The sequence below is a fragment of the Myxine glutinosa genome, chromosome 7 (genome assembly GCF_964187855.1).
Source record: "Myxine glutinosa chromosome 7, kmMyxGlut1.1, whole genome shotgun sequence".
Taxonomy (NCBI): Eukaryota; Metazoa; Chordata; class Myxini; order Myxiniformes; family Myxinidae; genus Myxine; species Myxine glutinosa.
Window position 1 is genome coordinate 189,554,044 of NC_136267.1, and position 26,798 is coordinate 189,580,841.

General features: G+C 45.0%; 1 protein-coding gene across 7 annotated transcripts in view; it reads right to left on the reverse strand.

Annotated features, from left to right (window-relative positions):
- DNAJC10 (DnaJ heat shock protein family (Hsp40) member C10) overlaps positions 1-26,798 on the reverse strand; it is a 280,936-nt gene that overhangs the window by 74,534 nt on the left and 179,604 nt on the right. For all 7 annotated transcript variants that reach the window (XM_078782635.1, XM_078782634.1, XM_078782636.1 and 4 more), the window contains exons 13-14: positions 17,505-17,619; positions 11,503-11,630 (exon numbers count right to left, since the gene is read on the reverse strand). In XM_078782635.1, coding sequence (XP_078638761.1) covers positions 11,503-11,630; positions 17,505-17,619 — 243 coding nt within the window. The remainder of the gene's footprint in view (positions 1-11,502; positions 11,631-17,504; positions 17,620-26,798) is intronic.

The following is a 26,798-nucleotide window of genomic DNA, read 5'->3' on the forward strand; positions in this document are numbered from 1 at the left end:
AGGATGACAGGTTGAGAGTCAACACCCCTGGCGTTAATTCAGCGATCGACCGGGATTCGAACCCAGGATCCTAGGATCCCAAGCCGGCACCCTAACTGCGAAGCAACACCATGATCATATATATTGTTGCGACGTAAGGGTGAAAGATGCGAGGAGAGCTCGGCGGGTGAAGTACCAACCGAGAATGAAGGTGTGGAGGTTGAAAGAGGTGACTAAGGGAGGCATTAAAAGAGAGGCTGAGTAGGGTCAAGGATGATGTGGTTGAGCTTGAAAGTGGTTGGATGTCAATGAAAGCTAGTCTGTTGGGAGCCGTTGGTGAGGTATGTGGATGGACAAAAGGACCACCGAGGCACTCGGAAACATGGTGGTGGGATGATGAAGTTGGAAAGAGGATTGACGAGAAGAGGAAGAAGTTCAAGGAGTGGCAGAAGGCGAAGGGTACGGGAGCAGAAACAGCAGAGCATGAAAGTTATGAGGCAGCCAGGAAGGCTGCAAAGAAAGAGGTAGCAAAGGTGCAGGAGGCGTGTAGGAAAATGTTCAGAGAACGCTTGGATTCGGAAGAGGGTCAGAAAGCAGTATTCAGGATTGCAAAGCAGATAGCGAAAGAGAGGTGTGATGTGATGGGGGTGAGTTGCTTGAAGGATGAAGTGGGACAAATCGTTGTCGACCCAGATGGAATTAAAGGAAGATGGAAAAGATATATGGAAATGCTGTTGAATACAGAGAATGAATGGGATGGCAACATAGAGAGTAACACAGTTTTAGGACCGGCAGAGAAGCTAACTGAGAAGGAAGTTGAGGAAGCGATAAAAGCAATGAAGGGTAGAAAAGCGGGAGGGCCGACGGGAGTTGTGGGAGATATGTTGAAGGCAGCAGGAAGTTGGGGTGTGAAGAGCATGACAGAGATCTGTAATCTGGTGGTGAAAGAAGGCCACATTCCAGTGCATTGGGAACTGAGTACCCTCATCCCTCTATACAAGGGGAAAGGTGACCCTCTGGAGTGTGGCTCGTACCGAGCGATAAAGTTATTGGAGCATGGAATGAAGGTATTGGAAAGGGTGTTGGAGAGGAGGATAAGGAAGAAAGTGAAGATCGACTAAATGCAGTTTGGATTCATGCCAGGAAGAGGAACGACAGACACGCTTTTCATTGTGAGGCAGTTGCAGGAGAAGTACATGGAGAAGAGGAAGAAGTTGTTTCTTGGGTTTGTTGATCTGGAGAAAGCATTCGATCGGGTTCCACGCAAAGTATTGACATGGGTATTGAGGAAGTTAGGAGTGGAGGAATGGTTGATCAGAGTAGTGATGGCAATGTACAAAAGAGCACGCACAGCTGTAAGGACGAAGGACGGGAACAGTGGTGAGTTTGAGGTGAAGGTGGGAGTGCATCAGGGGTCGGTACTAAGTCCACTACTATTTGTAGCTGTGATGGAGGTGCTGGCTCAGAATGTAAAGGAGGGTTTACCGTGGGAGTTGTTGTATGCAGATGATCTGGTGTTGATTGTGGAAAGTATGGATGGACTGAAGGAAAAGCTGAACACGTGGAAGGAATGTATGGAGACAAAAGGTCTGAAGGTGAATATCGGAAAGACGAAGGTGATGGCAAGTGGTAAAGTGGAAAGAACTGGGAAGTGGCCCTGTGCTGTGTGTAGGAAGGGTGTCGGAGTGCACTCCATTCAGTGTACAATGTGCGCTGAGTGGGTTCATCAAAAATGTAGTGGTCTGAGAGGGTCATTAACCAGTGTGGCAGCTACATTCAAATGTAAGGTGTGCACAGAGGGAGCTGCAGATGGAGGAACAGTTGAGTTGGATCTTGGAGACGGCGTGAAGCTGGAAGGTGTGAAAACATTTTGCTACCTCGGAGACATGCTGAATGGAGAAGGTGGATTAGACTCGGCAACGGTTGCTCGAGTGAGATGTGCATGGAAGAAGTTTCGGGAATTGAGTGGCGTGCTGATGATGAGGGGAGTGTCGTTGAAGCTGAAGGGAAAGGTGTATGCTGCATGTGTGAGAAGTGTTATGATTTATGGGAGCGAGACATGGGTAATGAACGTAGAGCAGCAACGAAGGTTGGAAAGGGTGGAAATGCGAATGGTTCGACGGATGTGCGGAGTATCGTTGAGAGAGAGGAAGACAAATGATGAATTGCGAAAGATGATGGGAATAGAGCCTGTGATTGATGCTGTGAAGAGGAACAGGTTGAGATGGTTTGGTCATGTGTTGAGGAAGGATGAAAGTGACTGGTTGAGAAGAGTGATGGAAATGAATGTAGAAGGAAGTAGAAGACGGGGAAGACCGAGAAAGACTTGGCTAAAGATGGTGGAAGAAGAAATGCGGGCAAGGGGGTTAACAAGGAGAGATGCAGACAATAGGGCAAAATGGAGAAGATTGTCATGGGGACCGCAAAGCTAACCCCCGCTCTAGCAGGGAAAATGGCCTTTAAAATGCATGTTGTTGTTGTTGTATTGACATCTGTGGTGCTGAGAGTAGCAGAGTAGTGTTTTGTTGGGTGCATGAGTAGAGTGAAATGGCTGGGCGTGTGGCCTGTGGTGTGAATGGTTAAATGGGCACTCCGCCACTGGTAGTCTGTCGGCCAGGCGAGGCCGCAGGTAGGCTCTGGGAGCCAGGTAGTAGAGTTCAGTGGGGCCCATGGATCCCAAGGAGAGGACCGGGTAGCCCGATGCCAGAGGGGGCATTAGTGGGGTAAGGGAGCCAGAGGGCCTTCCCCAGGTTAGGATACTGAGGAGCTAGGTAAGCTCGGGTGGCAACTACAGTGGCGGAGGTGTGCCGGTGAGCGGACCTGCTGGTGAGCCACACGACTCAGCCCCGAAATTGTGCGAGGGCACAGAGTGAAAAATCAGGGGAGTGAGATCCCAAATTGGTGAGCGCCACAGTATGTTCAATGGGAATTGGTTTTTAGAACCGCATAGTGTAATGATGGCCAATGGATTGGCAGGGTAAGACCCCAGGTAGAGTAAAAAGAGTAAATGTCATTTAGAAGATAGATAGGAGAAAATCTCTTCGCACCATCCGCATCCACTCACTAAGGTGACAAAACTCCACACCGTGTTTTTGCAAGCATTTGGAATGAAAGACGCATCTTGACATGGGTGAGACATTGTGTGTTTATTCCATCTCTTCCTTCTTGGGAGGGATTGGGAACAAATTTGGTTTAGGGGAGATATGGGGGACAAGACGTCAGCGACGAATTTGTAAATTGTGTAAATACAGGGTTGGGGCAAGGGTAGAGTAGGTGACATGGGGGGTGACGTACGGTTAGGGACGAGCTTTCTCGGCTCGCTCTCCCGCACCCCTCATCTTGCATTGCTTGTTTTTGATGTGTACCCTTGCGCCCTTCCCCCGCTAATCTGCTTTGTCTTCCTTCCCCACTCATGGACCATGTTATTTTGTGCCCGAGGGGAGTGTGCAGGTGCCGTGAGTTGTGCACCCGCACCCTTGCTGCCTCCTGCCTGCACTGACGCACCATATGGACCACACATTCTGTGGCCTGGCACCACATATGGACCACACGTTCTGTGGCCTGGCACCACCTATGGACCACACGTTCTGTTGCCTGGCACCTCTGCTGGGACCGACCATTGTTGCCAGCGGTATCTGGCTTGCGGACCACCGTTTTAAGTGGCACCTATGCCCAGCAGTGGACCACATGAGTTGGCCCTGCTGGCCATATCAATAATAAAAAGCGGACGCGGTGTGTGCCTTTTTATTTAAAAAAACAAAACAAAACATAAAGTAAGAAGATGAAGATCAAGCAAGATACATCGGCCCAGCAGAGAAGACATCAGACATCATTTATTAATTTTGAAATGTTTTGGTGCTGGTGATTTTGGTGCATTTTTCATTTTTGATGCTTTTTGTGCATTTCTTTATTATCGGTGCATATGGGTACATATGGTATGGTGTATCGGTGCAGTGCATGGCAATGGCATTTTTCCTCTTTTCAAACATCTCTTCTTTTCCCACAAAAGACAGGTCCTGGGTTGCAGTTTGTAAATAATTAGTGTTTTGTAAATAATGCTCCCCACCGCCTTTATGTTTAGTTTGAAGACAATTCCGTAATTCGGTTAATTGTGGGCGTGTCAGTTAGGTAGGATGCAACGCAGCAGGTGGGACATATTTAGTGTTAAAACTGTCGCACTCAGGGTGAGGTTAAAAGTAGAGGGTAACCACACCTAAGTGTCACATTAATTTAAAAGATAGTTCCTTTTGTTTTGGCTCGGGCCGAGCCTGGAAAAAGGGAGGGTGCAGTGTTGCGGTTTTAGAACCCACACTTGTGTAAATAATTACTTGTAAATATCCCATTATTAAAAGGTTAAAGGTTGCACCCCTAGTTAGTCCACAAGCAACATGTAGGCCACCATAGGACTTTAGTTATTTCATTATTACATGTTTTAGATAAGGCCGTGTTTTCAATAGTTGAATCTGTGTTGCATCAATTAAATAAGAGTAGGTCCCCAATCCAATTCCGGCTATTTTGCCAACCTCTCTCTCCCAGCGATGCCATTACGTGCCTCTGCCAGCAGCAGCCGCCTTAGCGTTCGTTCAAGCCACCATTAACCATGCGGTCAGGCCCGAGGAAAAAGGGGGGCGGAACGCCAAGAACAAGGTGTGGCCTGTCAACCAGCCGTCAAAGGCGTGGCCGGTAAGCCCCCACCAGCCAACCAGGGCTGAGGGAATATCACCGGCGGGCATGGCTTTATGAAGCGCGGAGTGATCTTGGCTCGCATGATATAAGCGCGAACGCAAAGCCCTTTCACTGACTTCTTTCGGAGGACTTACGTGGTGTTGAAGGCGCGCACATTTGCGAAGGACTCATACGGCGGCGCTCGCATCGAAAGGACATATACGGCAGCGCTCACATTGAAAGGACTTGTCGGGAGCGCGCGCTGATCAAAGAACTTGGGAGAGGGTGCATTTAGCGCGACCATCCATTTATTACGTAAGGACACCAGCTCCCCCACCCCCCCCCCTCCCCGCTAAATGTAAGCTCCGCTCGCGTTGAACGATACGCGGAGCTGCCTGCCAGGTTTCGCGCACTGGCCTGGAGTGGACCGGAGCCTGGACCCCATCGCCTGGACCATCTAACTGGACCTTCCACCCTACCAGCTACAATCCCCGTGTGAGTGTGTCTGTTTGTCTGGGGTCCTAAGTTAAGACTGTTTTTAAGACTGCCCTGTGTCCTGCTTCTTCTTCTTCCTTTCTTATACATTCTTTCCTTTCCTCTTTTTGTTGTAATAAATTCACCTGTTCTTTCTGGTTTCGTCTTAATCCCTTCGCTTTTGTCTTTTCTCAATTGAGTACCTGTGGCACGATTAGGAACCGCTCAGAATCGGGTTCAGTCATTGTTAACGGCTCGGATCATGGATTGCTATCCGCTCGGCATTTTTCCATCATATCCGTGGTTCGAGCGGGAGTTATTTCCCTGCTTTACGGTCGGGTTAGTAAGTAGGTATTTGGGACTACTTTGACCAATGACCCTAGCTAATACCGACCGGAAGGAGCGTTATAACTTCTAAGGACTTGGGACGGCCAGCTAAAAAGACAAGGGGAACAACCCCCCCCCCCCCCCCCCCCCCTTGATAAGGGGAGCACCGACCCCCGAGATCCGTAACTATATATATATATATACATATACATATATATATATACATATATAATTATATATATATATTGTTGCGGTTCTGTGAACAAAGGATAACCCCCCTCGTAGGTAGACGCACCACAACATGTAGCCTCGCTGTAGTTCAGTTATCTCTTCGTAAATGTAAGCGTAGTCCTTTCCTGTGTTAGTTTTGCGTTGAGCAGGCCAGTGAGTAGGCCTCAATTGGGCTGGAATGCCATGTGCTCGGCCTGGAACAAGTCTGGCAAGGCCGAAGGGAGGAGCTGCAGGGGGAGTGGCCGGTAAGCAGCGAGCCGCCAATCAGAGCTAGAGGGGAGTGGCTCACCACGGCAACGGGAGGAGGGGCATGGAACATTCGGGTAAGGCCGGGGCGGGGCCATAAACCCTGCCCCTGGCCCCCCGCCTCAGTCAGAATCGGGGAGAGTCAAAGCGAGTTGGAGTCAGAATCGACAGAACGCGTCAGTCGCCCAGCCCCTGAAAGAGTCGGAGTGCTTGAATTGAATTGCTCGTTATAGCCTCGCGGTACACGAATTCCCCGTGCCCTGTGCCCTGCGCTCTGCGGCTGTATTAATCGCGCTTGTGGAGATGATCCATCCCGGAGCCACCTACGCCGACGTCCCTCCTACCAGGGCTCCCTGAATACGTGCCGTGACCACCAGAGGGCCACGCCGGGCGAGCTGTCCGGAAGCGACCGACGGCAAGGCGCGTTTGGCGCGCGAACTTCCTTCCTTCCTTTTCCCTGCATGAGTGAGTGGGCCCTTTGTCTGGGATTAAGTTAAGACTGCTTAAGTGCCTGCTCTGTGTCTCTTCGTCCTGTATATTATAAATAAACCCGTGTTCTTCCTCTTGTTTGATTGTTCCCGTCCTTTCGCTATTGGCTTAGCATCACACGAATAAAACCGCTCGAATCGGGTTCAATAAAAGTAACGGCACGAGTAACGTTTTGCAGATTACGTAAAAGTAACGTGATCCGCAAACCACTCGGCGTACTTGATTAGCATCCCCGTTTTTGTGGCAGCGTGGGTTGTGGCAGCGTGGGTACCAAAGGTACGTGTGGCATTGACCCGATACCCTTTTCCAAGCTCTGATCCTCTCGCCGCCAACGAGGTCCGTGCACCAAGCTCCAAAAGCACCAGCACCGCTCCACTCGGGCTACAACTCAGCCCAATTCGGGTCGGGATCTCTGAATGACTCGACTGGAAATCCAACTGCTTGGGATCAACTACTGAACTGCGCAATGGCATTCGGCAACTGCTCGGGCTCAACTCTCGAACTGCGAACTGCCAACTCCGTTTGGGCTCTGCGCTCAACTGAACTGCTTACTCAACTCCTGCTCAAAATGCGCACACGAACTCTCGACTCAGACCTCACTCAACGTGCTGAACTCTCCACTCTGGTGAACTGCCCGAAAATGGCGCCCGGCCCCCGTTAATATCTCTGGCCGATGACGTCATATTGGCGCACTACTCTGCCGATCAGAGCCTCCACCGACTCGCCGGCTCGCTCAGGTCACGCCCACTGCGTCACTCCCACTCTCCTGCTCCTTGGTCACAGCACGTGCTATGCGAGGTGGGTAGGCCTCTCGGAGGTGTAAATGGCGGCGGCCAATTGTGGCGGTGTTCTAGCCTGATTTCTTCCTAAGTCATGTCAGGGGGGAGGGCGTCATTTAGTGTTGTACTAAAGGTCCTAACTAATGTTTATGTGGTCTGCAGTGCCATAATGGACAAAGGTTTGACTACTAGGTGAAACATACAAGGGCGCTACTGATTAACCCCTACACTAACTATCATTCGAATCTCCTGGTAGATTCACAATTATACACCTTAACTGACAAAACGCCTAAACATGACTTATTACAGGTAGATTCCCAATCGCGACATCTCGAAGTATGTTACCTACTCAGATAAACTCTGCTCTACATATTGCTCTACCAAATTCATAACAGTATACATCAGTATATGCCAAATGTATGCATCAGTATACGCTAAATGTATACATCAGCATACGCCAAATTAAGATATCAGTATATGCCAAATGTATACATCAGTATATGCCAAATGCATCTATCAGTATATGCTAAATGTAAATATCATTATATAATAAATGTATACATCAGTATATGCATCAGTACATGGGCATTGAGGAAGTTAGGAGTGGAAGAATGGTTGATCAGAGTAGTGATGGAAATGTACAAAAGGGCGCGCACAGCTGTAAGGACGAAGGACGGGAACAGTGGTGAGTTTGAGGTGAAGGCGGGAGTGCATCAGGGGTCGGTACTAAGTCCACTACTATTTTTGGCTGTGATGGAGGTGCTGGCTCGGAAAGGAAAGGAGGGTATATCGTGGGAGTTGTTGTATGCAGATGATCTGGTGTTGATTTCAGAAAGTATGGATGGACTGAAGGAGAAGATGAACAAGTGGAAGGAATGTATGGAGACAAAAGGTCTGAAGGTGAATATCGGAAAAACGAAGGTGATGGCAAGTGGTAAAGCCTGTGGTGAGGTGGAAAGACTGGGAAGTGGCCGTGTGCTGTGTGCAGGAAGGGTGTCGGAGTGAATTCCATTCAACGTACAATGTGCACCGAGTGGGTTCATCAAAAATGTTGTGGTTTGAGAGGGTCATTAACCAGTGTGGCAGCTACATTCAAGTGTAAGGTGTGCACAGAGGGAGCTGCACATGGAGGAAATGTTGAGTTGGATCTTGGAGACGGCGTGAAGCTGGAAGGTGTGAAAACATTTTGTTTCCTAGGAGACATGCTGAATGGAGAAGGTGGATCAGACTCGGCAATAGTTGCTCGAGTGAGATGTGCATGGAAGAAGTTTCGGGAACTGAGTGGCGTGCTGACGAGGAGGGGAGTGTCGTTGAAGCTGAAGGGAAAGGTGTATGCTGCATGTGTGAGAAGTGTTATGATTTATGGGAGCGATACATGGGTAATGAACGTAGAGCAGCAACGAAGGCTGGAAAGGGTGGAAATGCGAATGGATCGTTGGATGTGTGGAGTATCATTGAGAGAGAGGAAGACAAATGATGAATTGCGAAAGATGATGGGAATAGAGCCTGTGATGGATGCTGTGAAGAGGAACAGGTTGAGATGGTTTGGTCATGTGTTGAGGAAGGATGAAAGTGACTGGTTGAGAAGAATGATGGAAATGAATGTAGAAGGAAGTAGAGGACGGGGAAGACCGAGAAAGACTTGGCTAAAGATGGTGGAAGAAGAAATGCGGGCAAGGGGGTTAACAAGGAGAGATGCAGAAGATAGGGCAAAATGGAGAACATTGTCATGGGGACCGCAAGGCTAACCGCCGCTCTTGCAGGGAAAATGGCCTTAAAATGCCTGTTGTTGTTGTTGTATACATCAGTACATGCCAAGTGTACACATCAGCATATGCCAAATCTATATATCAGTATATGCCAAATGTATATGTCAGTATATGCCAAATGTGTACATCAGTATATGCTAAATCTATATATCAGTGTATGCCAAATGTATATGTCAGTATATGCCAAATGTATACATCAGTATATGCTAAATCTATATATCAGTATATGCTAAATCTATATATCAGTGTATGCCAAATGCATATATCAGTTTATGCCAAATGTATACATCAGTATATGCTAAATCTATATATCAGTATATGCCAAATGTATATGTCAGTATATGCCAAATGTATACATCAGTATATGCTAAATCTATATATCAGTATATGCTAAATCTACATATCAGTATATGCCAAATGTATACATCAGTATATGCCAAATGTGTACATCAGTATATGCTAAATCTATATAATCAGTATATGCTAAATCTATATATCAGTATATGCTAAATGTATACATCAGTATATGCTAAATGCATATATCAGTATATGCCAAATGTATACATCATTATATGCTAAATGTATACATCAGTATATGCCAAATGTACACATCAGCATATGCCAAATCTATATATCAGTACATGCCAAATGTATATATCAGTTTATGCCAAATGTATACATCATTATATGCTAAATGTATACATCATTATATGCTAAATGTATACATCAGTATATGCCAAATGTACACATCAGTATATGCCAAATGTATATGTCAGTATATGCCAAATGTATACATCAGTATATGCTAAATCTATATATCAGTATATGCTAAATCTATATATCAGTATATGCTAAATGTATACATCAGTATATGCTAAATGTATACATCATTATATGCTCAATGTATACATCAGTATATGCTAAATGTATACATCAGTATATGCTAAATGTATACATCAGTATATGCTAAATGTATACATCAGTATATGCCAAATGTATATATCAATATATGCCAAATGTATACATCAGTATATGCTAAATCTATATATCAGTATATGCTAAATGTATATATCAGTTTATGCCAAATGTATATATCAGTTTATGCCAAATGTATATATCAATATATGCCAAATGTATACATCAGTATATGCTAAATCTATATATCAGTATATGCTAAATCTATATATCAGTTTATGCCAAATGTATATATCAGTTTATGCCAAATGTATACATCAGTATATGCTAAATCTATAAATCAGTATATGCTAAATGTATACATCAGTATATGCCAAATGTATATATCAGTTTATGCCGAATATATACATCAGTATATGTTACATGTCATTTAACGTCAATGAGCAACAGAAGCTGTGCCAAGTCATAAGGAGAATATTAGTCAGGTTCACTATGTTTTTTCGTTCAAAATCATGGTAGATTAGCAAACCTATACATTTTTGGAAACGTTATTACATGGAAAATCTGAAAATCAATGTTTACATTTGCCAATTCTGACCAATTCGATTCGACCAATTCGACCATTCGACCATTCGACCAATCGCTTCGATCGACCATTCGACCATTCGACCAATTCGATCGATTCGATTCGATTCAAATTCGATTCGATCGACCATTCGACCAATTCGATTTGCCAATCAATTTGACCGACCTTTGCTTGTGTGGAACGGACTGTGAAAACGATGCGGACTATATTGTCGGATACGACACACAGGACAGTGATGACGAACTCTAAATGTCATATTCTGTAATCGTGTATGTTTGATGCCATTGACTGCCTGTGTATATTTTGTCATTGACTGCCTGCGTAGATGTGAAGTTATACTGACTGCATGTGTATATATGATTTTGCTGACTGCCTGTGTATGTTTGGTGATATAAATTATTGTGACACATTTTGATGTTATTAACTGCCTGTACAAAATGATAACATGTATTTGATTATGCAACTTATCGCGAATATAAAGACAGTATTTTGCAATTCAAAACCTTTGATTCGTGTCTTACCATTCCCCATAGCACTAATCTGATACTTTCATTGGATTCCTTGTCCCTGAAAATATAGGTTTAGTATATTATAAAAAGTTTTTAGGGTAATTAGAGGCAGAAATAGAACAAAATATGTATTTTACAGTGGCCATTTTGAAAATCCAAAATGGCCGCCATACAGGTATCTCTCCAAATGTAAACATTGATTTTTAGTTTCCTTATGCTATAACCTTTCCAAAAATGTATAGGTTTGCTAATCTACCATGATTTTGAACGAAATATAATTTATTGACATAGTGAACCTGACTATATATAAAACTTTAGTCGTTTTATCATTTTCATAACTGACATTCTCCCATGTTACTTGGCCATCACATTAAGTGTGAGAAGAGCCTCATGTTACATTGGAATAAATTACAACAAACTTGAGCATTTTCATTTCATTGAGAAATATCATAATGCATGAAGAAAAAGCATTTACATAAGAAAATGATCATTTACAATAGTTTATTGGTCAGTTTGGAAAAAAAAGGTCTTACAGGAGCAAAGAAATCCACAAGCCAGGGCTCCTTCTCCTGTCGTGGGAATGTGTCTGGGCCAAGCGTGACAACTGATGAACCGACACTGTCCTTTGCAAAACCAAGTATTTCATACAGGTTGTGCTGTCCTAAAACAAAACATAACAGAGCAGAAAAATATGATTACGGTAATAAATGACAGGACTACAAATATCGTCACTTGTCATCAAAGAATACACCGAATAATGTGAAAAACATAGTCACGTCCCCGGGGTTAAGACCCCTGGGTGACGGATGGCTGACTGAGCTTTAACTCCGAGGCATTTACCCAAAACCATGGCAGTGTTATCTCTTTATGGCGCATGAGGGAAATGAACTTCTTGGAGAGGATTGTTGAGAAAGTAGATGGGAGGGTTGTCCAGTCGGTCTTTTTGGAGAGACAAAGTAAGAGTGTGAGATTTGTCAGGATTGAAAGACATGTTCCACTTGTTTGACCAGTCTGTGATTTTGTCCAGGTCTGCAGAGAGTGAGGAGGCTGCAGACTGCCGATCTGAGGGATGAGGTATTCAAACTCAAATAACGCCTACAAGCGAGTCAGGCCGCACCCGCTACATTCAAACTCAAACAACTCCTACAAGCGAGTCAGGCCGCACCCGCTACATTCAAACTCAAACAACTCCGACAAGCGATATTCCCTTTTTCAATCAGCGCATTTAAATATATCGAAAAGAACTATTTCCACATCGTTTACAATTGGTAGAGCAAAACCGTTTTTATATCCATTTGCAGACCGATATATTACGGCCTAATTGTTGTGGTTCTGCGAACCAGCATCCCCAATAGCAATGGCTACCAATAAACAGGTCCCGAGGTAGTTATTTCATTAGTAATTCTACAGATAGTCCTACAGATCCTCTTCTGTGTACTGGGTTTCATGGGTCAATATGCATCGTGTGCGAGGAGCTACGTTTTTCCTTTTTCTCCCCGATTCATATAAAGTAAAAGTACCAAACAAGCGCGGACATCAAAACCTACCCCACACCACCTCCACCCCTCGAGCGACTGCCTTACTTGCATACTTGTTAAGACTTTTGTAACTTGCTCAGTTCATAGTATACTTATGTTTGGGTCATACTGAAGCCAACATTTTCACAAGGAGAGGTACTTGCGTTTGGGAATATTAAAGCAATAATAAAGCAATAATAATATTAAGTTTTGAATTTTATAGAAAAAATGATACCAAAAAGGAGCATTATTTGTCACTCCCTCCCCCCTATTTTGGTTAATACCTCATCCAAAACCTATTGTGTTGCTATACAGTTGCATTAGACTGTTAGAGCATTCCATTAGGCACATTCCATTAGGCAGCATCCCTCCGGTTAATACCAGGGCCCGCAGATGACCAGAACGGCTTTAACTGGAGGCGACGACCAAACACGGATTCGACTATGAAGCGCGGGAGGAAGAAGCGAAGAGGAAGAAGCGGGAAAACCCCTTACCTGGAGCGCGCCGACTGCAGCTCCAGTCCTGTCGGGAATTAACGTACTCGAACACCGAATTAGAATGTACAAAAACAGAGATCTATTCACGGACCTGATAACAAGGAACGCGACGGTAATAAAATAATGGTCCTACATTTGGATCCCACACACCAGACTCAACAACAGTACACAGGAATGAATGAAAGGAAAATAAAGCGTATGCGTGTATTTGTGAAATGTGGTGCGTCTTAACTGTCAGTCGTCTTGTTGTGTCCGCCGTCCAAACGGGGCTCCGCTCGGCCCCGCTCGTGCGCCACCAGGCCTCGAACGACCTGCTCGGCCCGGCCTCGTCTGTTCAGCGGCACGCCTCGCTCCAAATCGATCGCACACGAGGTCCCGCCCACTCACAGCACCAAAAGCACCGAGCACCGCTCCAAGCACCACGAAGATGGCAAACCAACGACCACCAAGGACCTCCCAAGACCAAGAAGGGAAGCGCAGAGACAAGCGACCAGCGAGGAAAGAGACAGAGCCCAGACGAGTCAGAGAGGGACGTGCAGCGCAAGAGAGCCAGAGAGCGCAAGAGAGAAAATGTCGTCCGGCACGCACTTTTATAACCTGGGTCCACTCTCCTCCAATGTTCTGTTTTGCTGGCGCCCTCTCACTGGCCGAGTGCTTTCCGCACCGGTATTGCTCGCCCTGATTGGCTGGAGGTTCGCGCCTTCTGCGCCAACCAATCACACGTTCCCTGTAGCGTGGTTATAGCTCATGTCACTCGATGTTGCTAGGCCTGCCGGAGGTGTAGCTGGCGGCGGCCATCCGGCAGTGCCCCGGATATGGCTTCCTGCCTGTTTTCCAAAGTCTTTGTCAGGGAAGGGAATTTAATTACTTTGTGCACTAAAGGGCCTATCTAAGTGTTTATATGTGCATGCATTGCCATAAGGGACAAAGGTTTGGCGACAGGGGGGGGGGGGGGGGGACGAACAAAGGAATCTTATCCATAATCCCTGGACTATTTATCACACCCTGCTCCCCCGTAGCGGGGACATCAATACAGCTTATCCCGACAAACCGGACTACACATGGAAATTACAGGGTAGATTCCCTATCGCGACAGTCGAATACCTACCTATACAGATCTATCTGACTCTATATATTCCTCTACCCAAATTCGTAACAATATTATTGATTGCCTGTCCATTTTTTTGATCCCTTGTATATTATTGATTGCCTGTCCATTTTTGATCCCCTATACATTATTGATAGCCTGTCCATTTTTCATCCCTTGTATATTATTGATTGCCTGTCCATTTTTCATCCCTTGTATATATGATTGACTACCTGTCCATTTTTGATCCCTTGTACATTTTTGATCCCTTGTACATTGACTGCCTGTCCATTTTTTATCCCTTGTATATTATTGATTGCCTGCCCATTTTTGATCCCTTGTATATTATTGATCCCTTGTACATCGACTGCCTGTCCATTTTTGATCCCTTGTATATTATTGATCCCTTGTACATCGACTGCCTGTCCATTTTTGATCCCTTGTATATTATTGGTCCCTTGTACATCGACTGCCTGTCCATTTTTGATCCCTTGTATATTATTGATCCCTTGTACATCGACTGCCTGTCCATTTTTGATCCCCTGTATATTATTGATTGCCTGTCCATTTTTCATCCCTTGTATATTATTGATTGCCTGTCCATTTTTCATCCCTTGTATATATGATTGACTGCCTGTCCATTTTTGATCCCTTGTACATCGACTGCCTGTCCATTTTTTTTTATCCCTTGTATATTATTGATTGCCTGTCCATTTTTGATCCTTTGTACATTTTTGATCCCTTGTACATCGACTGCCTGTCCATTTTTTATCCCTTGTATATTATTGATTGCCTGTCCATTTTTCATCCTTTGTATATATGATTGACTGCCTGTCCATTTTTGATCCCTTGTACATCGACTGCCTGTCCATTTTTGATCCCTTGTACATCGACTGCCTGTCCATTTTTGATCCCTTGTATATGATTGACTGCCTGTCCATTTTTGATCCCTTGTACATTTTTGATCCCTTGTACATCGACTGCCTGTCCATTTTTGATCCCTTGTATATTATTGATTGCCTGTCCATTTTTGATCCTTTGTACATTTTGATTGCTTGTACATTGAATTGCTTTTGTTGCTTATGTGCTGCGCCTGACGTCATCCTTATAATAAAACCCTCATTGTTGATCGTTCTTCCCTTCTGTCTGTGCCCGTCCTTTCTTTCATTGGTCTGGTATAGTCCGCATGTAGTGTTAGCCTGGGAAGTTGTATACCCAAACTAATTGGCTCCAGTCTATGTCCGATGTGCACTGACAGTTTTTGCTCGGCTGCATCGTAATAAGACTTCAAAGATAAGGTCAGTGCATATCGAGGGTGTGAGACCCAGTTGGAAAACCGCATGATGCACAGGTAAACGGCAATTGGACGGAGGTCACTGAGTAACCTAGTAGACTGATAGTGGAGGGGAACAGGGAGTCCCCCTCATAGCCAACCCAAAAAACCGTGGCTCGAACAATATTTTAGGAACAAGACTGGAGAAACAGTTCAACGATTCTCTTGGAATGTTATTTTATGAAACCATTTTTTAAAGTTCAGCCAAACTAGTTTATTTTAATCAACTCTTGCACACAACAATCCTAAGATAACAAGAAAAAGAGCAATCGGAGATTGCAAACCCTCGCCAGGATGTATTTCCAATGTTTTTTAAGGCTTTTGTGTTAAAACAAATATGGCGGCCGAACCACGTGGCCGATGACCTCATCATTATTATTTTTTCTCCGCTAGTTTATGCCGACATGGCGCTCAAGAAATTTCATCTTCATCGGATGAAGTTTTGTACTTGTCGAATTATGACGTCATAATGGAGGCACCAATGACATCATCATTAACATATTTTATTCCCCATGGAGAGTTCTTTACAATGAGCCATGTCTCAATTTTTTTCTATTCAGCGCTTTCAGAGATATAGAGGTGCAAAGTTTTTCGATTTTTCCAAGATGACGGCCGAACCATGTGACCTATGACGTCATAATTATCATTAAAAAAATTCTACAGGTAGAGTTGCACCTATGGTGAAAATTTCCTGTCAATCGGACCAACGGTTGCAGAGAAAATCATATTTATTCTGTGCATACAAAAACAGACAGACAGACAAACAAATAAATAAACCGACTCAAATGCAGTACCCTCTCCTCTGGCGAGGGTAATGAATGCATGGCAAGGTTTAAACTACAAATAGATTTCAAAATCAGAAAACATAAAATTTTAAAAAATGATCCAATGAACCAAATAATGAGTTCGTAGCATAGACACTGATCTATTTTTTTAAATCCTTTAGTAGTCTCCTTGCTGTTGCATCACGGAATTTACATGCAGCAGTAAAGTCCATGTTTTCGAGAGGGGGTCAATCAACTGACATCTTCACCAATCCTACTTCCAAAAATCGATGTCGATGCCAGGATGCACAAAACTATCGTCAAGAGAATTAATCACTTACTGCAAAATTGTACATTACATGGAGTAAAGTATTTCACATTAGATGGAGTAAAGCAGAAACCATCAAGTGGTTATGAATGCAATGACAGACAAGTTGCCGATCCAGGTGAACAAATGATTTGCTTGCACAGCTCATGAATATTCATGATAAGCCACCAGCTAATATGATCCTGATTAGGTCGATATTCCAGTGGGAGAGGACGATGATGACAAACACCGATTACGTACATGGACACCCATTAAACACTGCAAATTGCATTTATCCCTTCATATGATCGTTTCATCGGCACTGTATCTTTGCGAAATATATTTTATTATTAGCCGGAAGCCTGGTATTAGCCTGGTGTTGGCTTAGCGGTTAGGGTGCAGGCTTGGGATCCTCGGATCCTGGGTTCGAATCCCGGTCGATCGTTGAATTAACGCCAGGGGGTTGACTCAGCCTGTCATCCTTCCGAGGTCGGCAAATTGAGTACCAGCTTGCTGGGATGAATGATCCCGGTGTGTACCCCGGTTTAGAATAGGTACACCGTATCCCTGCACATCGTAAGAGGCGACCAAGGGTTGGCGTCAGGAAGGGCATCCGGCCATAAAAACATTGCCTCAAACAGGGAACCATGATTGTCATGGGGCCCGCAAGGCTAACCCCCGCTCTCGCGGGGGAAAATGGCCTTTAAACGATCATTCATTCATTCATTTTATTAGCCGGAAGGATATTAATTTAGCATTTGGTAATTTATTCGAGCAACATTAGAATCCCTGCCAGCTTATGATATACCGCAGCTCTGGGCAGTCAATCTAGTGGTAAATTAATGGCAAGAAAAATACGAGAAAACCCAAACTTGCAAGTTATCACAACGCAAACCGTTGAGTGAACCAGGCCAACAATAAGAACCTTGATGTGCAACTCAAGAGAATTAAACGTAAAATCTCAATTATATGTTAAGTAAAAATGACATTGTAGGAAAAGAAAAAGACACACACAGGTGATTGATCTTACCATGATGAATCTCGTAAGCATTCAGGCCTTCACCTTTGAACATTGCAACGCATGGCTGCTGCACATAGAGTTTTCTGCATACTCTCACATCAGAAACACAATTGTACTTTCCAACCTGCAATGCAAGAAACATTTTCATCATGGAACGTAAAAATCATCAAATTCATTAAATAAGGAATATTTGTCGTTCCTGTATCCAAAGTCGAACCAAGTACGCATATCAACAATCTTTGATTCTCTAGAAAATCCTCTTCATCTCTTTCCTGATTGATCCACCCTCTGCTACAACATCCTTCCCTCTCTGCCGACTGTGACAGAAGCACGAGCAGGTCAAACACTTGGAACATGTCTTTCAATCCTGACAAATCCCACATCTCACTCGGTCTCCCCCAAAAGACCATTTGGCGAACCCTCCCATTTACTTCCTTAATCGTCTTCGAGAAGTTCAGTCACTAAATTTTGGGCCTCACAATCAAACATGATCTTCCTTGGGCAAACCACAAATCTAAGTTGAGCAGCAAAGCCAGTCGCCGACTGTGCATTCCTAATCATGCAAAGGCTTTCCTTGGCATATGTGAACTTTTATTTACCTACAATACCTTAATCTCCATCTGCAGCTTGAAGGAGTATTACTCTCCCCTCTGAGCTGGTGCACCTGGCTCACACCTTGCACAGCTTGATGCCAAAGACAATCAAGCTCTTCAAAATCATTGGAATCTCCTGAAATGAAATCGACTCTCTGGGACGAGAACCTTCACATCACATACATGTCAGTGGTCTCTCTGTCTTCTACTGCTTTATAGTCTTGCAGGGTGCACCTTTCCATGATCTGCCTCCCCCAGTGCCCCTATACCCTCCGCACACCCACACAGGTTTCATGTAGTCTGGCAGCAACCCCCTTCTGTTGAAACCCACTTCTCAAATTCCAGACTCAAAGGTTAAGGCCATTCAAAGTCATTTTCCCTGCAGGGCTCCAAATCAACTATTCACCACCGTCTAAGGTCTACAACCACGATGTATTCTACCTCCATTACCCTCCCAAACCCACCACTTTCTGAGTTTCCAGTTTTCCTTCCACTTGTGAGATTTAGAGTTTGTGGCTGTATCCATCGAGTTCACTCCGTGTGCTCCACTTGCTCTCATTCTTCAACACATCCCCACATTCTTCACCACATCCCCACATTCTTCAACACATCCCCACATTCTTCACCACATCCCACATTCTTCACCACATCCCCACATTCTTCACCACATCCCCACATTCTTCAACACATCCCCACATTCTTCACCACATCCCCACATTCCCACATTCTTCACCACATCCCCACATTCTTCAACACATCCCCACATTCTTCAGCACATCTCGAAGTCTCCCTCTATTTTGACCCTCAACTCCCTTGTTAGTGTCCTCCCCCCTCAGCCCACCCCCTCTTTCTACTGTTCTTTTTATTATGTTATGTCCTGGTGCACTCAGTGTTTTCGCTGTTTGATGATCCTCAACACTGTGGCCAAAAAATAATAAATAATAAATACGGGTCCGGTTGTTCATTTGCAGACGCATGGCTCTTACTCCATGTGATCTAGCTCAAAAGACAAGGATACAATGATGGTTCCTTGATCGATCGATCCACAACAGCGGGTGAAAATCTTACAACCTTGAGTTTAAACAACTTTGAACACAGCACAGCACAGCAGACACGGCAACATGAGACCTCTCCATCCTTCTCTCCTTCCCATGAACACTTCCTAAATAGAAACTCTTCGAAGGTTGTTACTATGGTGACTTTGAATTCGAGAATCAATCGAGCTGTTCATATGGTGAAGGTTGAATATAATGACGATGTTTTGTCCTTGAGGATGGCAGAATGAAGTACAGCCGGACCCCGCTATTCGCAGGGGATACGTTCCTGGAAAATCCCGCGAATTGTGAAACCGCAAATGGTGGGGCATTGTTTCAATGGATAAGGGGGGGACAGGTTCCCGAGTCACCAAAATCCGCGAATAGAAAGGAACAAACCGCGAATGGCGAGGAAAGATCCGCAAATGGTGAGGCAAATCCCGAAAATGTTGACGATAATCTGCCAAGGTCGATGAAAATCCCGGAAATGGCGAGACAAAACCCACCAATGTCGGCGATAACCCCGCAAATGGCGAGGTGAATGTCGACGATAATCCACGAAGGTCGATTAAAGTCCCGGAAATGGCGAGACAAAACCCACGAATGTCGGCAATAATCCGCGAAGGTCGATGAAAATCCCGTGAATGGATGCCGCGGCGTTGTTTCAATAGGGAAAAGGACAGGTTATAGGTTTCCGGCAGTTCCTGATTCAGAGGAATTTTTTTTAAGTTTAAAATGTTTTCGACCGCAAATACACATGATTACAGTTTCACAAAAAATGCTTAAAAATAAAAATAAAAACATCAGGTACCATTTCCAATTTATTGACGGAATGTGCTAACAGTTTATGAAAAGTGCTGAACCAGCTTAACCATACCGCACCGTGAAAGTAGAAAAAAACACATCATGTACCGGTTAAATTTTTATTTTACAAACACACGCAACTTTTCAGTTGATGAAGAAGAAGATGATGATGATGATGATGATGATGATGATGATGATGATGGTGGTGGTGATTGTGGTGATGATGATGAATTAAAAACCCATTAATTCCTCAAACTGTGAGGATGATCCAAATGATGGTGTTGCAACGTCGTGCACTGAGGGAGAGGCAGGAGCGGCAGCAGTTGAGGGTGTTGGCGAGGACGCTGGTGAAGACGCTGGTGAGGAGACAGAGGGCGGCAGGAGAGGGTGCTGATGGTCTTGAGGTGGAGGGAACAGGGCGGAAGAAATGGGTAATGGAGAGCTGCCTGGCAGATTGCCGCAGGTTTCGATGTAGCTCTTTGTAGGGCAGAAGCAAATCATCCAAGCCCCTCTTCAACTTGAGGTAACTCTCCATGACTGGGTCAGCATCTTCCAACCTGCCGACAATCACCCACATGTCCTGCAGAAATGGGCTGTGAGGTTGGACCTTGGCACCTCTTCCTCATCAGTGCCCGCCTCCTCCTCCTCATAAACCATTATAATGGCCTCCAACTCCTCCACAGTGAGGTTGTCACCATGTGAGGCAATGACATCCTCCAACTCCTCAGCCTGCACATCATCAAAGCTTTCCCCTCCCAACTGCCAACTGACAATCATGTGCCTCTCCTCAGTGTTATTGGGAAAGCCAGTAAAGTTTCTGACAGCCTGTGGCCACAAGTTGTGCCAGCACGCGTTGATGGTGGAGGCTCTCACCTCATCCAGCGACTCCTTGATGGTGCCGGTGTAGTGGGCAATGTTGAAATCCTTCCAACACTGGCAAATTTCACGAATGTCGGCAATAATCCGCGAAGCCGACATTCATGAATCCTTCCTCAGCAGAGCGCCTCCTCAGCGTCGACGAGTCTGGCATTTCACTCAGGCCAACTGGCACGGTCTTCAGCAGCCATCAATCATCTGGACTGGTCTCCCATCTCTACCGCCTCTGAGATCAACTCATCCTGGGAATTCTTCCAAAGTAAATTGCTCTCTCTCATGCACAGATTTATCCCATCTCGTCTTCAGTTGTCATACCCTTTCTCCCGTCCATGGTACGAGGAATCTTTTGGTGAGGCTGTTGCCCAGAAACAACTTGCCTTCGTCTCCTGGAAAGCAAATCCAATGGAAGGAAATCTCATTTCCTTTCACAAAGCCTGAAACAAGTGTGTGTCCACCCTCAGGAGAGCCAGGAAACAATATCTCTCCGTTCTCAAGACCGAACTCTCTTATGTCTCCCTCTTCCAAATCCTGGTGGCATCTGGTCAAATCTGTTTCTGGTGTTTGTTCCGCCTCCATCCCCTCCCTCACCTCAAATGGCTACGCGGCTGACTCCGCACATGAAAAAGCTGAATGCCTCAACTCTGTGTTTGCCTCTAAATATTGTGTCCCAAACCCATCCCTCTCTGTACCCACCGTACCCAGTCGTACCCAGCTGCTCCTGGACTCTGTTTCCTTTCCTCCTGACAAGGTGGAAAAGTTTCTGTCAACCCTCGACTCTGATTCTGCAACTGGACCTGACGGCATCAGCCCACGGGTCCTAAAATCCTGTTCTTCCGCTCTTTCACTCCCTCTCTCTGTTCTCTTCACCCTCTCTTTTGCTCAAGGTCATCTGACATCTGCTTGGAAATCAGCCAACATCACCGCTTTGCACAAAAAGGTGCAAAAACAGATCCTAGCAACTACAGACCAATCAGCCTTCTCCCAATTATCAGCAAAGTCATGGAATCCATCATTGCCTCGGATATGAAATCTTTCCTCTTCTCCAATGGCTGGATCTCTGATCATCAATTTGGTTTCAGACCTGGTCACTCTACTCTAGACATGTGCTTCTGCTTTCTCAACAATGGATGGAGGTCCTCAATGCCAAACAGGAAATTAGAGCTGTCTCCCTTGACATATCACGTGCCTTCGATACGGTCTGGCACCCCGCTCTGCTCACCAAACTCTCCTCCTTTGGTATCCATGGAAATCTTCACGCATGGCTGGCGGACTTCCTCTCGAGTCGTAGTCAACGTGTGGCCCTGAATGGGTTTCTCTCATCTCCTCCTCCTGTTCAGGCTGGAGTTCCCAAGGCAGTGTTCTGTGCCCTGTGCTTTTCCTGGTTCTTCATCAATGATCTCTCTGACTCTCTTGAAAATCCTCTCTATCTCTTTGCTGATGACTCTACTCTCCCTCATCTCCATTCCTCCATTCCTCATCCCTCAGATCGGCAGTCTGCAGCCTCCTCACTCTCTGCAGACCTGGACAAAATCACAGACTGGGCAAACAAGTGTAACATGTCTTTCAATCCTGACAAAACTCACACTCTTACGATGTCTCTCCGAAAAGACCAACTGGACAAGCCTCCCATCCACTTTCTGAATAATCCTCTCCAAGATGTTCTGTCACTCAAGCTTTTGGGTCTCACTATCTGCCATGATCTTTCCTGGGAAAAACCACATTTCAAATCTGGCCTCCAAAGCCAATCGCCAACTGGGCATCCTCCGTCGTGCGAAGTCCTTCCTTGGCACACCTGAGCTGCTCACCACATACAAGGCTTTCATCCGCAGCTCAATGGAATACTGCTCTCCCCTCTGGGCTGGTGCTCCTGCCTCACACCTAGCTCGTCTTCACGCTGTTGAAACCAAAGCGTTCAGAATCATTGGAATCTCCCACGATGAAGCTAACTCCAAGGGCCTTTCACTCACTCACCGCAGGCAGGTTGGTGGTCTTTCCGTCTTCTACCGAATCCTCTCCGGCCTTGCCCCCCCAGCTCTCTCTGGGCTCTGTCCCCAAAATATTCCTACAGGTCGCACAAGATCTGCCTGCAACCCTCTTATGGTTAAACTGCCAAAATCAAGACGCTCTGCTCACCTTCACTCCTTCATTCCTCTTTTCTCCCGCCTCTGGAACAAACTCCCCCACTCTCTTCAATCCCACTCCTCCCTCCAGGTCTTTAAAACAGCTGTTCACCACCATCTCTTATCTTCCCCCATCCAAAACCTTGATCTTTTCTACCTCCGCTAATTTCACCCCAAATCCACTTTTTTGAAATCCCAACCCTTTCCTGGAAGTCCTTGGTGTCCTTGTGTTTTATACTTCTCCCACCCCTCCCCCTTCCCACGCCTCCTCCCCCCAAGCCCTCTCCCTCCCACACATCTCCCGATGTCCCTGCTCTCAAATGTTGTGTTTGTGTGCTTCCCCTTCTCTCCCCATCTTGTCTACCGCTCCCTCTTGTTATATATTTTGTTTGTCTGTTTGATTTGTTTGTGTGATAAATGTTAACTCTTTCACGAGCCTCGATTCTGTATACAAAAAACAAAAAAACAAAAAAAACAAAAACGTTTTAAATGTTTAAATCACACCTTGGTTGAGTGGCTGGATGAGGGAGGTGGTATTGGGTGGCAGGAAGATCACCTCGACGTTTGGGTGAGCCACATCCAGGTTCGCGGGGTTGCCAGGAGCATTGTCCAGGGGCAAGAGAACCTTGAACGCAAGGTTTTTTTTTTCCCCCGCTATGTACCTCTCCACCTAATCGACAAAACAATTATGGAACCAGTCCAGGAAGATTGCTGCTGTTACCCAGGCTTTCCTGTTGGCCCTCCAAAACACGGGCAGAGTTTGCTTGTTCTTGCCCTTGAGAGCACGTGTGTTCAGGGAACATTACAACATCATGGGTTTCATCATGGTCTCCTTTTGCATTTGAACAGAGGAGAAGAGATACCCGGTCCTTGGCAGCCTTGAATCCCGATGCTGTCTCCTTCGAGATGAAAGTTCTCGTGGGCATATTTTTTTCCAGAAGCGGCCGGTTTCATCAGCGTTGAATACCTGCTCTGTGGGGTATCCCTTCTTTTTGATCAGCCTCGCGAGTTGAGCAGGAAATGTTTTTGCCGCCTAGTGGTCCGCGGGGGCACGTTCCCCTGTGAGTTTCACATTTTTCAGGCAGTACCGCTCCTTGAAACGATGGAACCATCCCCTTCTTGCAGTGAATGAAGCCACGCTGCTTGTACCGTCATCGCTCGGCGCATCACTTGTGTTGGCACCACCCACACCAGACAGATGATTGTAAATTTGTTTGGCCTTTTCGTGAATGAGAATTCCACTCAAAGGCATATTCTTATGCGTGTTGGCCTCGATCCATATGCTTAAAGCCTTCTCCATCCTTTCTATGTGGACATCCCGGAAATGGGTGACCACCTTCGTACTCAATACAGCGCTCACTTAAAAACTCTCACAAAATCACTTTCTTCTTCTTCCGTATGTAGTGAACGATGGATTCGTTGATGCCATAATGCCTGCTCACAGAGGCCGCACTATCTCCTCTCGAAAGCCGGTCCAACAGCTCCACTTTCTGTCTCAGGATCATCACTTTCTTCTGCCTTCTGGTAGTCAACGCATCTCCTGCGCTGGTCTTGCACTTGGGAGCCATGATTGAACGATGAGCAGAGTGAGAGTCAAAAACGCAGGTCAAAGCAACAGGACGAGAAAAATGATCGAGACCCAAGACACTTTCTGTACATGTAGGAATGCGAGCATTGTGGGTGGCTGCAGGAGGGGTGAAAACTCTGCACATTGTTTGTGGGGGATGTTATCAGATGATTCCGTATTGAGCCTGTCTGCTAATTTCAATAATAAATTTAATGAAGCATTTGCATTCTATAACTCACGGGGTTGATTTGTGTACACAGCTGGTGGGACATCCCACGAAGTGTTTTCATTGGGTAACATCTCTGATGATGCTTTACCATCAATTGCAAATTGCAAAAGATTTAATTAAGTGCTTGCAAACTATAATTCGCGGGTTTGACTTGTTTATGCAGCTGGTAGAACATCCCGCAAAGCTCTCGATTATAGTGTGGCTAGATTTGCGGCTGCTAAAGCCATGAAAACGCAAAGCACACGGCAGAGAATGTAGAAGAAGATCATGCTCGCGGCTCGTAGAAGATGGTTTTTTTTGCGCAGAGTCGTGGCCAAAAATATTGGCACCCTTGCACTTTTTTCAAATAATGCAGCAATTCTTCCAGAAAATTGTTGAAATAAAAATATATTTTGGTGTCCACATATGTATTTATTTGGTTTTCAGTGGAACAAAACAAAAAAAGCTGAAAAAATTACTAAATCTTAGCTTATTCCACAAAGAAATCCTAAAATGGCCCGGACAATATAATTGGCACCTTTTAGTAGTTGTTAGAAATAATTAGATTTCAAGCAGGTGATTCTCCTTTACTTCAGAATTGAACTCACCTGTGGTGAGTTGCAAGTGCCTGCAATATAAAAATCACTCATTCAACCAGTTTGATAAACAAAAGGAGTCATTCTGCTGTTTTGTGTCACTGTGTGTACCGCAATGAGCATGGAGAAAAGAAAGAAAACCAGAGAATTGTCTGAGAAGGTCAGAAACAAGATTGTAGCCAAGCATGGACAATATCAAGGCTACAAGTCCATCTCCAGAGACCTTGATGTTCCTGTGTCCACCGTATGCAATGTTATCAGGAGGTTTAAGGCCAATGACACTGTAGCCAACCTCCCTGGACGTGGCTGCAAGAGAAAACATGATAAAAGATTGCAGCGAAGGATTGTTTGAATGGTGGAGAAAGCACCTCGATCAACTGCCAAACAGATTCAAGCTAACCTTCAGACACAAGGTACGACAGGTTCAACTAACACCATCCGTCACCAACTCAATGAAAGGGGGTTTTATGGAGGACCCCACTACTGAAAGAGAGAGACGTAAGAAAGCCCGATGGAAGTTTGCCAAAATACACATGAACAAGCTAAAATCCTCTGGTAGAATGTCCTGTGGACAGATGAGACCAAATTAGAGCTTTTTGGTAAAGCACATCATCTCTATATTTCCAGAAAACAAAATGAAGCCTTCAAAGTAAAGAACACCTTCCCTACAGTCAAACATGGAGGTTCAGTGATGTTTTGGGGTTGCTGTGCTGCCTCTGGCACTGAGTACCTTGAATGTGTGCATGGCATCATGAAATCAGGAGATTACGAAGGCATTTTGGAGTGCAATGTTCAACCCAGTGTCAGAAAGCTCAGTCTCCGTCGATGGTCATGGGTCTTGCAGCAGGACAATGACCCCAAATAGACTTCAAAAAGCACCCAGAAATGGTTCAAGACAAAACACTGAACTATTCTGAAGTGGCCAGCAATGAGTCCAGATCTAAATCCCATTGAACACCTGTGGGGAGATCTGAAATTAAGTTCTGAATCAAAAACAAAGGTTCTGTAATATTAACAGTGAAATAAAGAATTGTGGAGACCAAATACTTTTGTCAATTTCAACTTATTTTTAGAGAAAATTGTGAGTTGTTTGAAAAAAGTGCAAGAGTGCCAATATTTTTGGCCACGACTATGTCCAGCTGCTTTATGCATGACTGGTGAAAGATGGGTTTTATAAATGTGTCAAGCTCGCAGCTCGTGAATTTTTTAATTTTTGCGCCCCTGAAAAACGGTGAGTGGGGAGAATCCTTTTAAAAGCCTGATTAATCAGGATTGCTAACGCAAACATTAACCAGAGATATACTGCAGTCGTGCCATGTGTAACATCGTTCTTCAAGTCGTGCAAGTTCCTCATTTGGTCATCATCTATACTGGCACCTTCAAAAGAAATAAGCAATTGAATTTAAATATTTTAATTGTGCAATATATAATGATTTGAAAACATTACTGAAATTACATGACACATCACGTTGAATTTGGTTGGGTCCATTTTTGGTTTTCTTGGC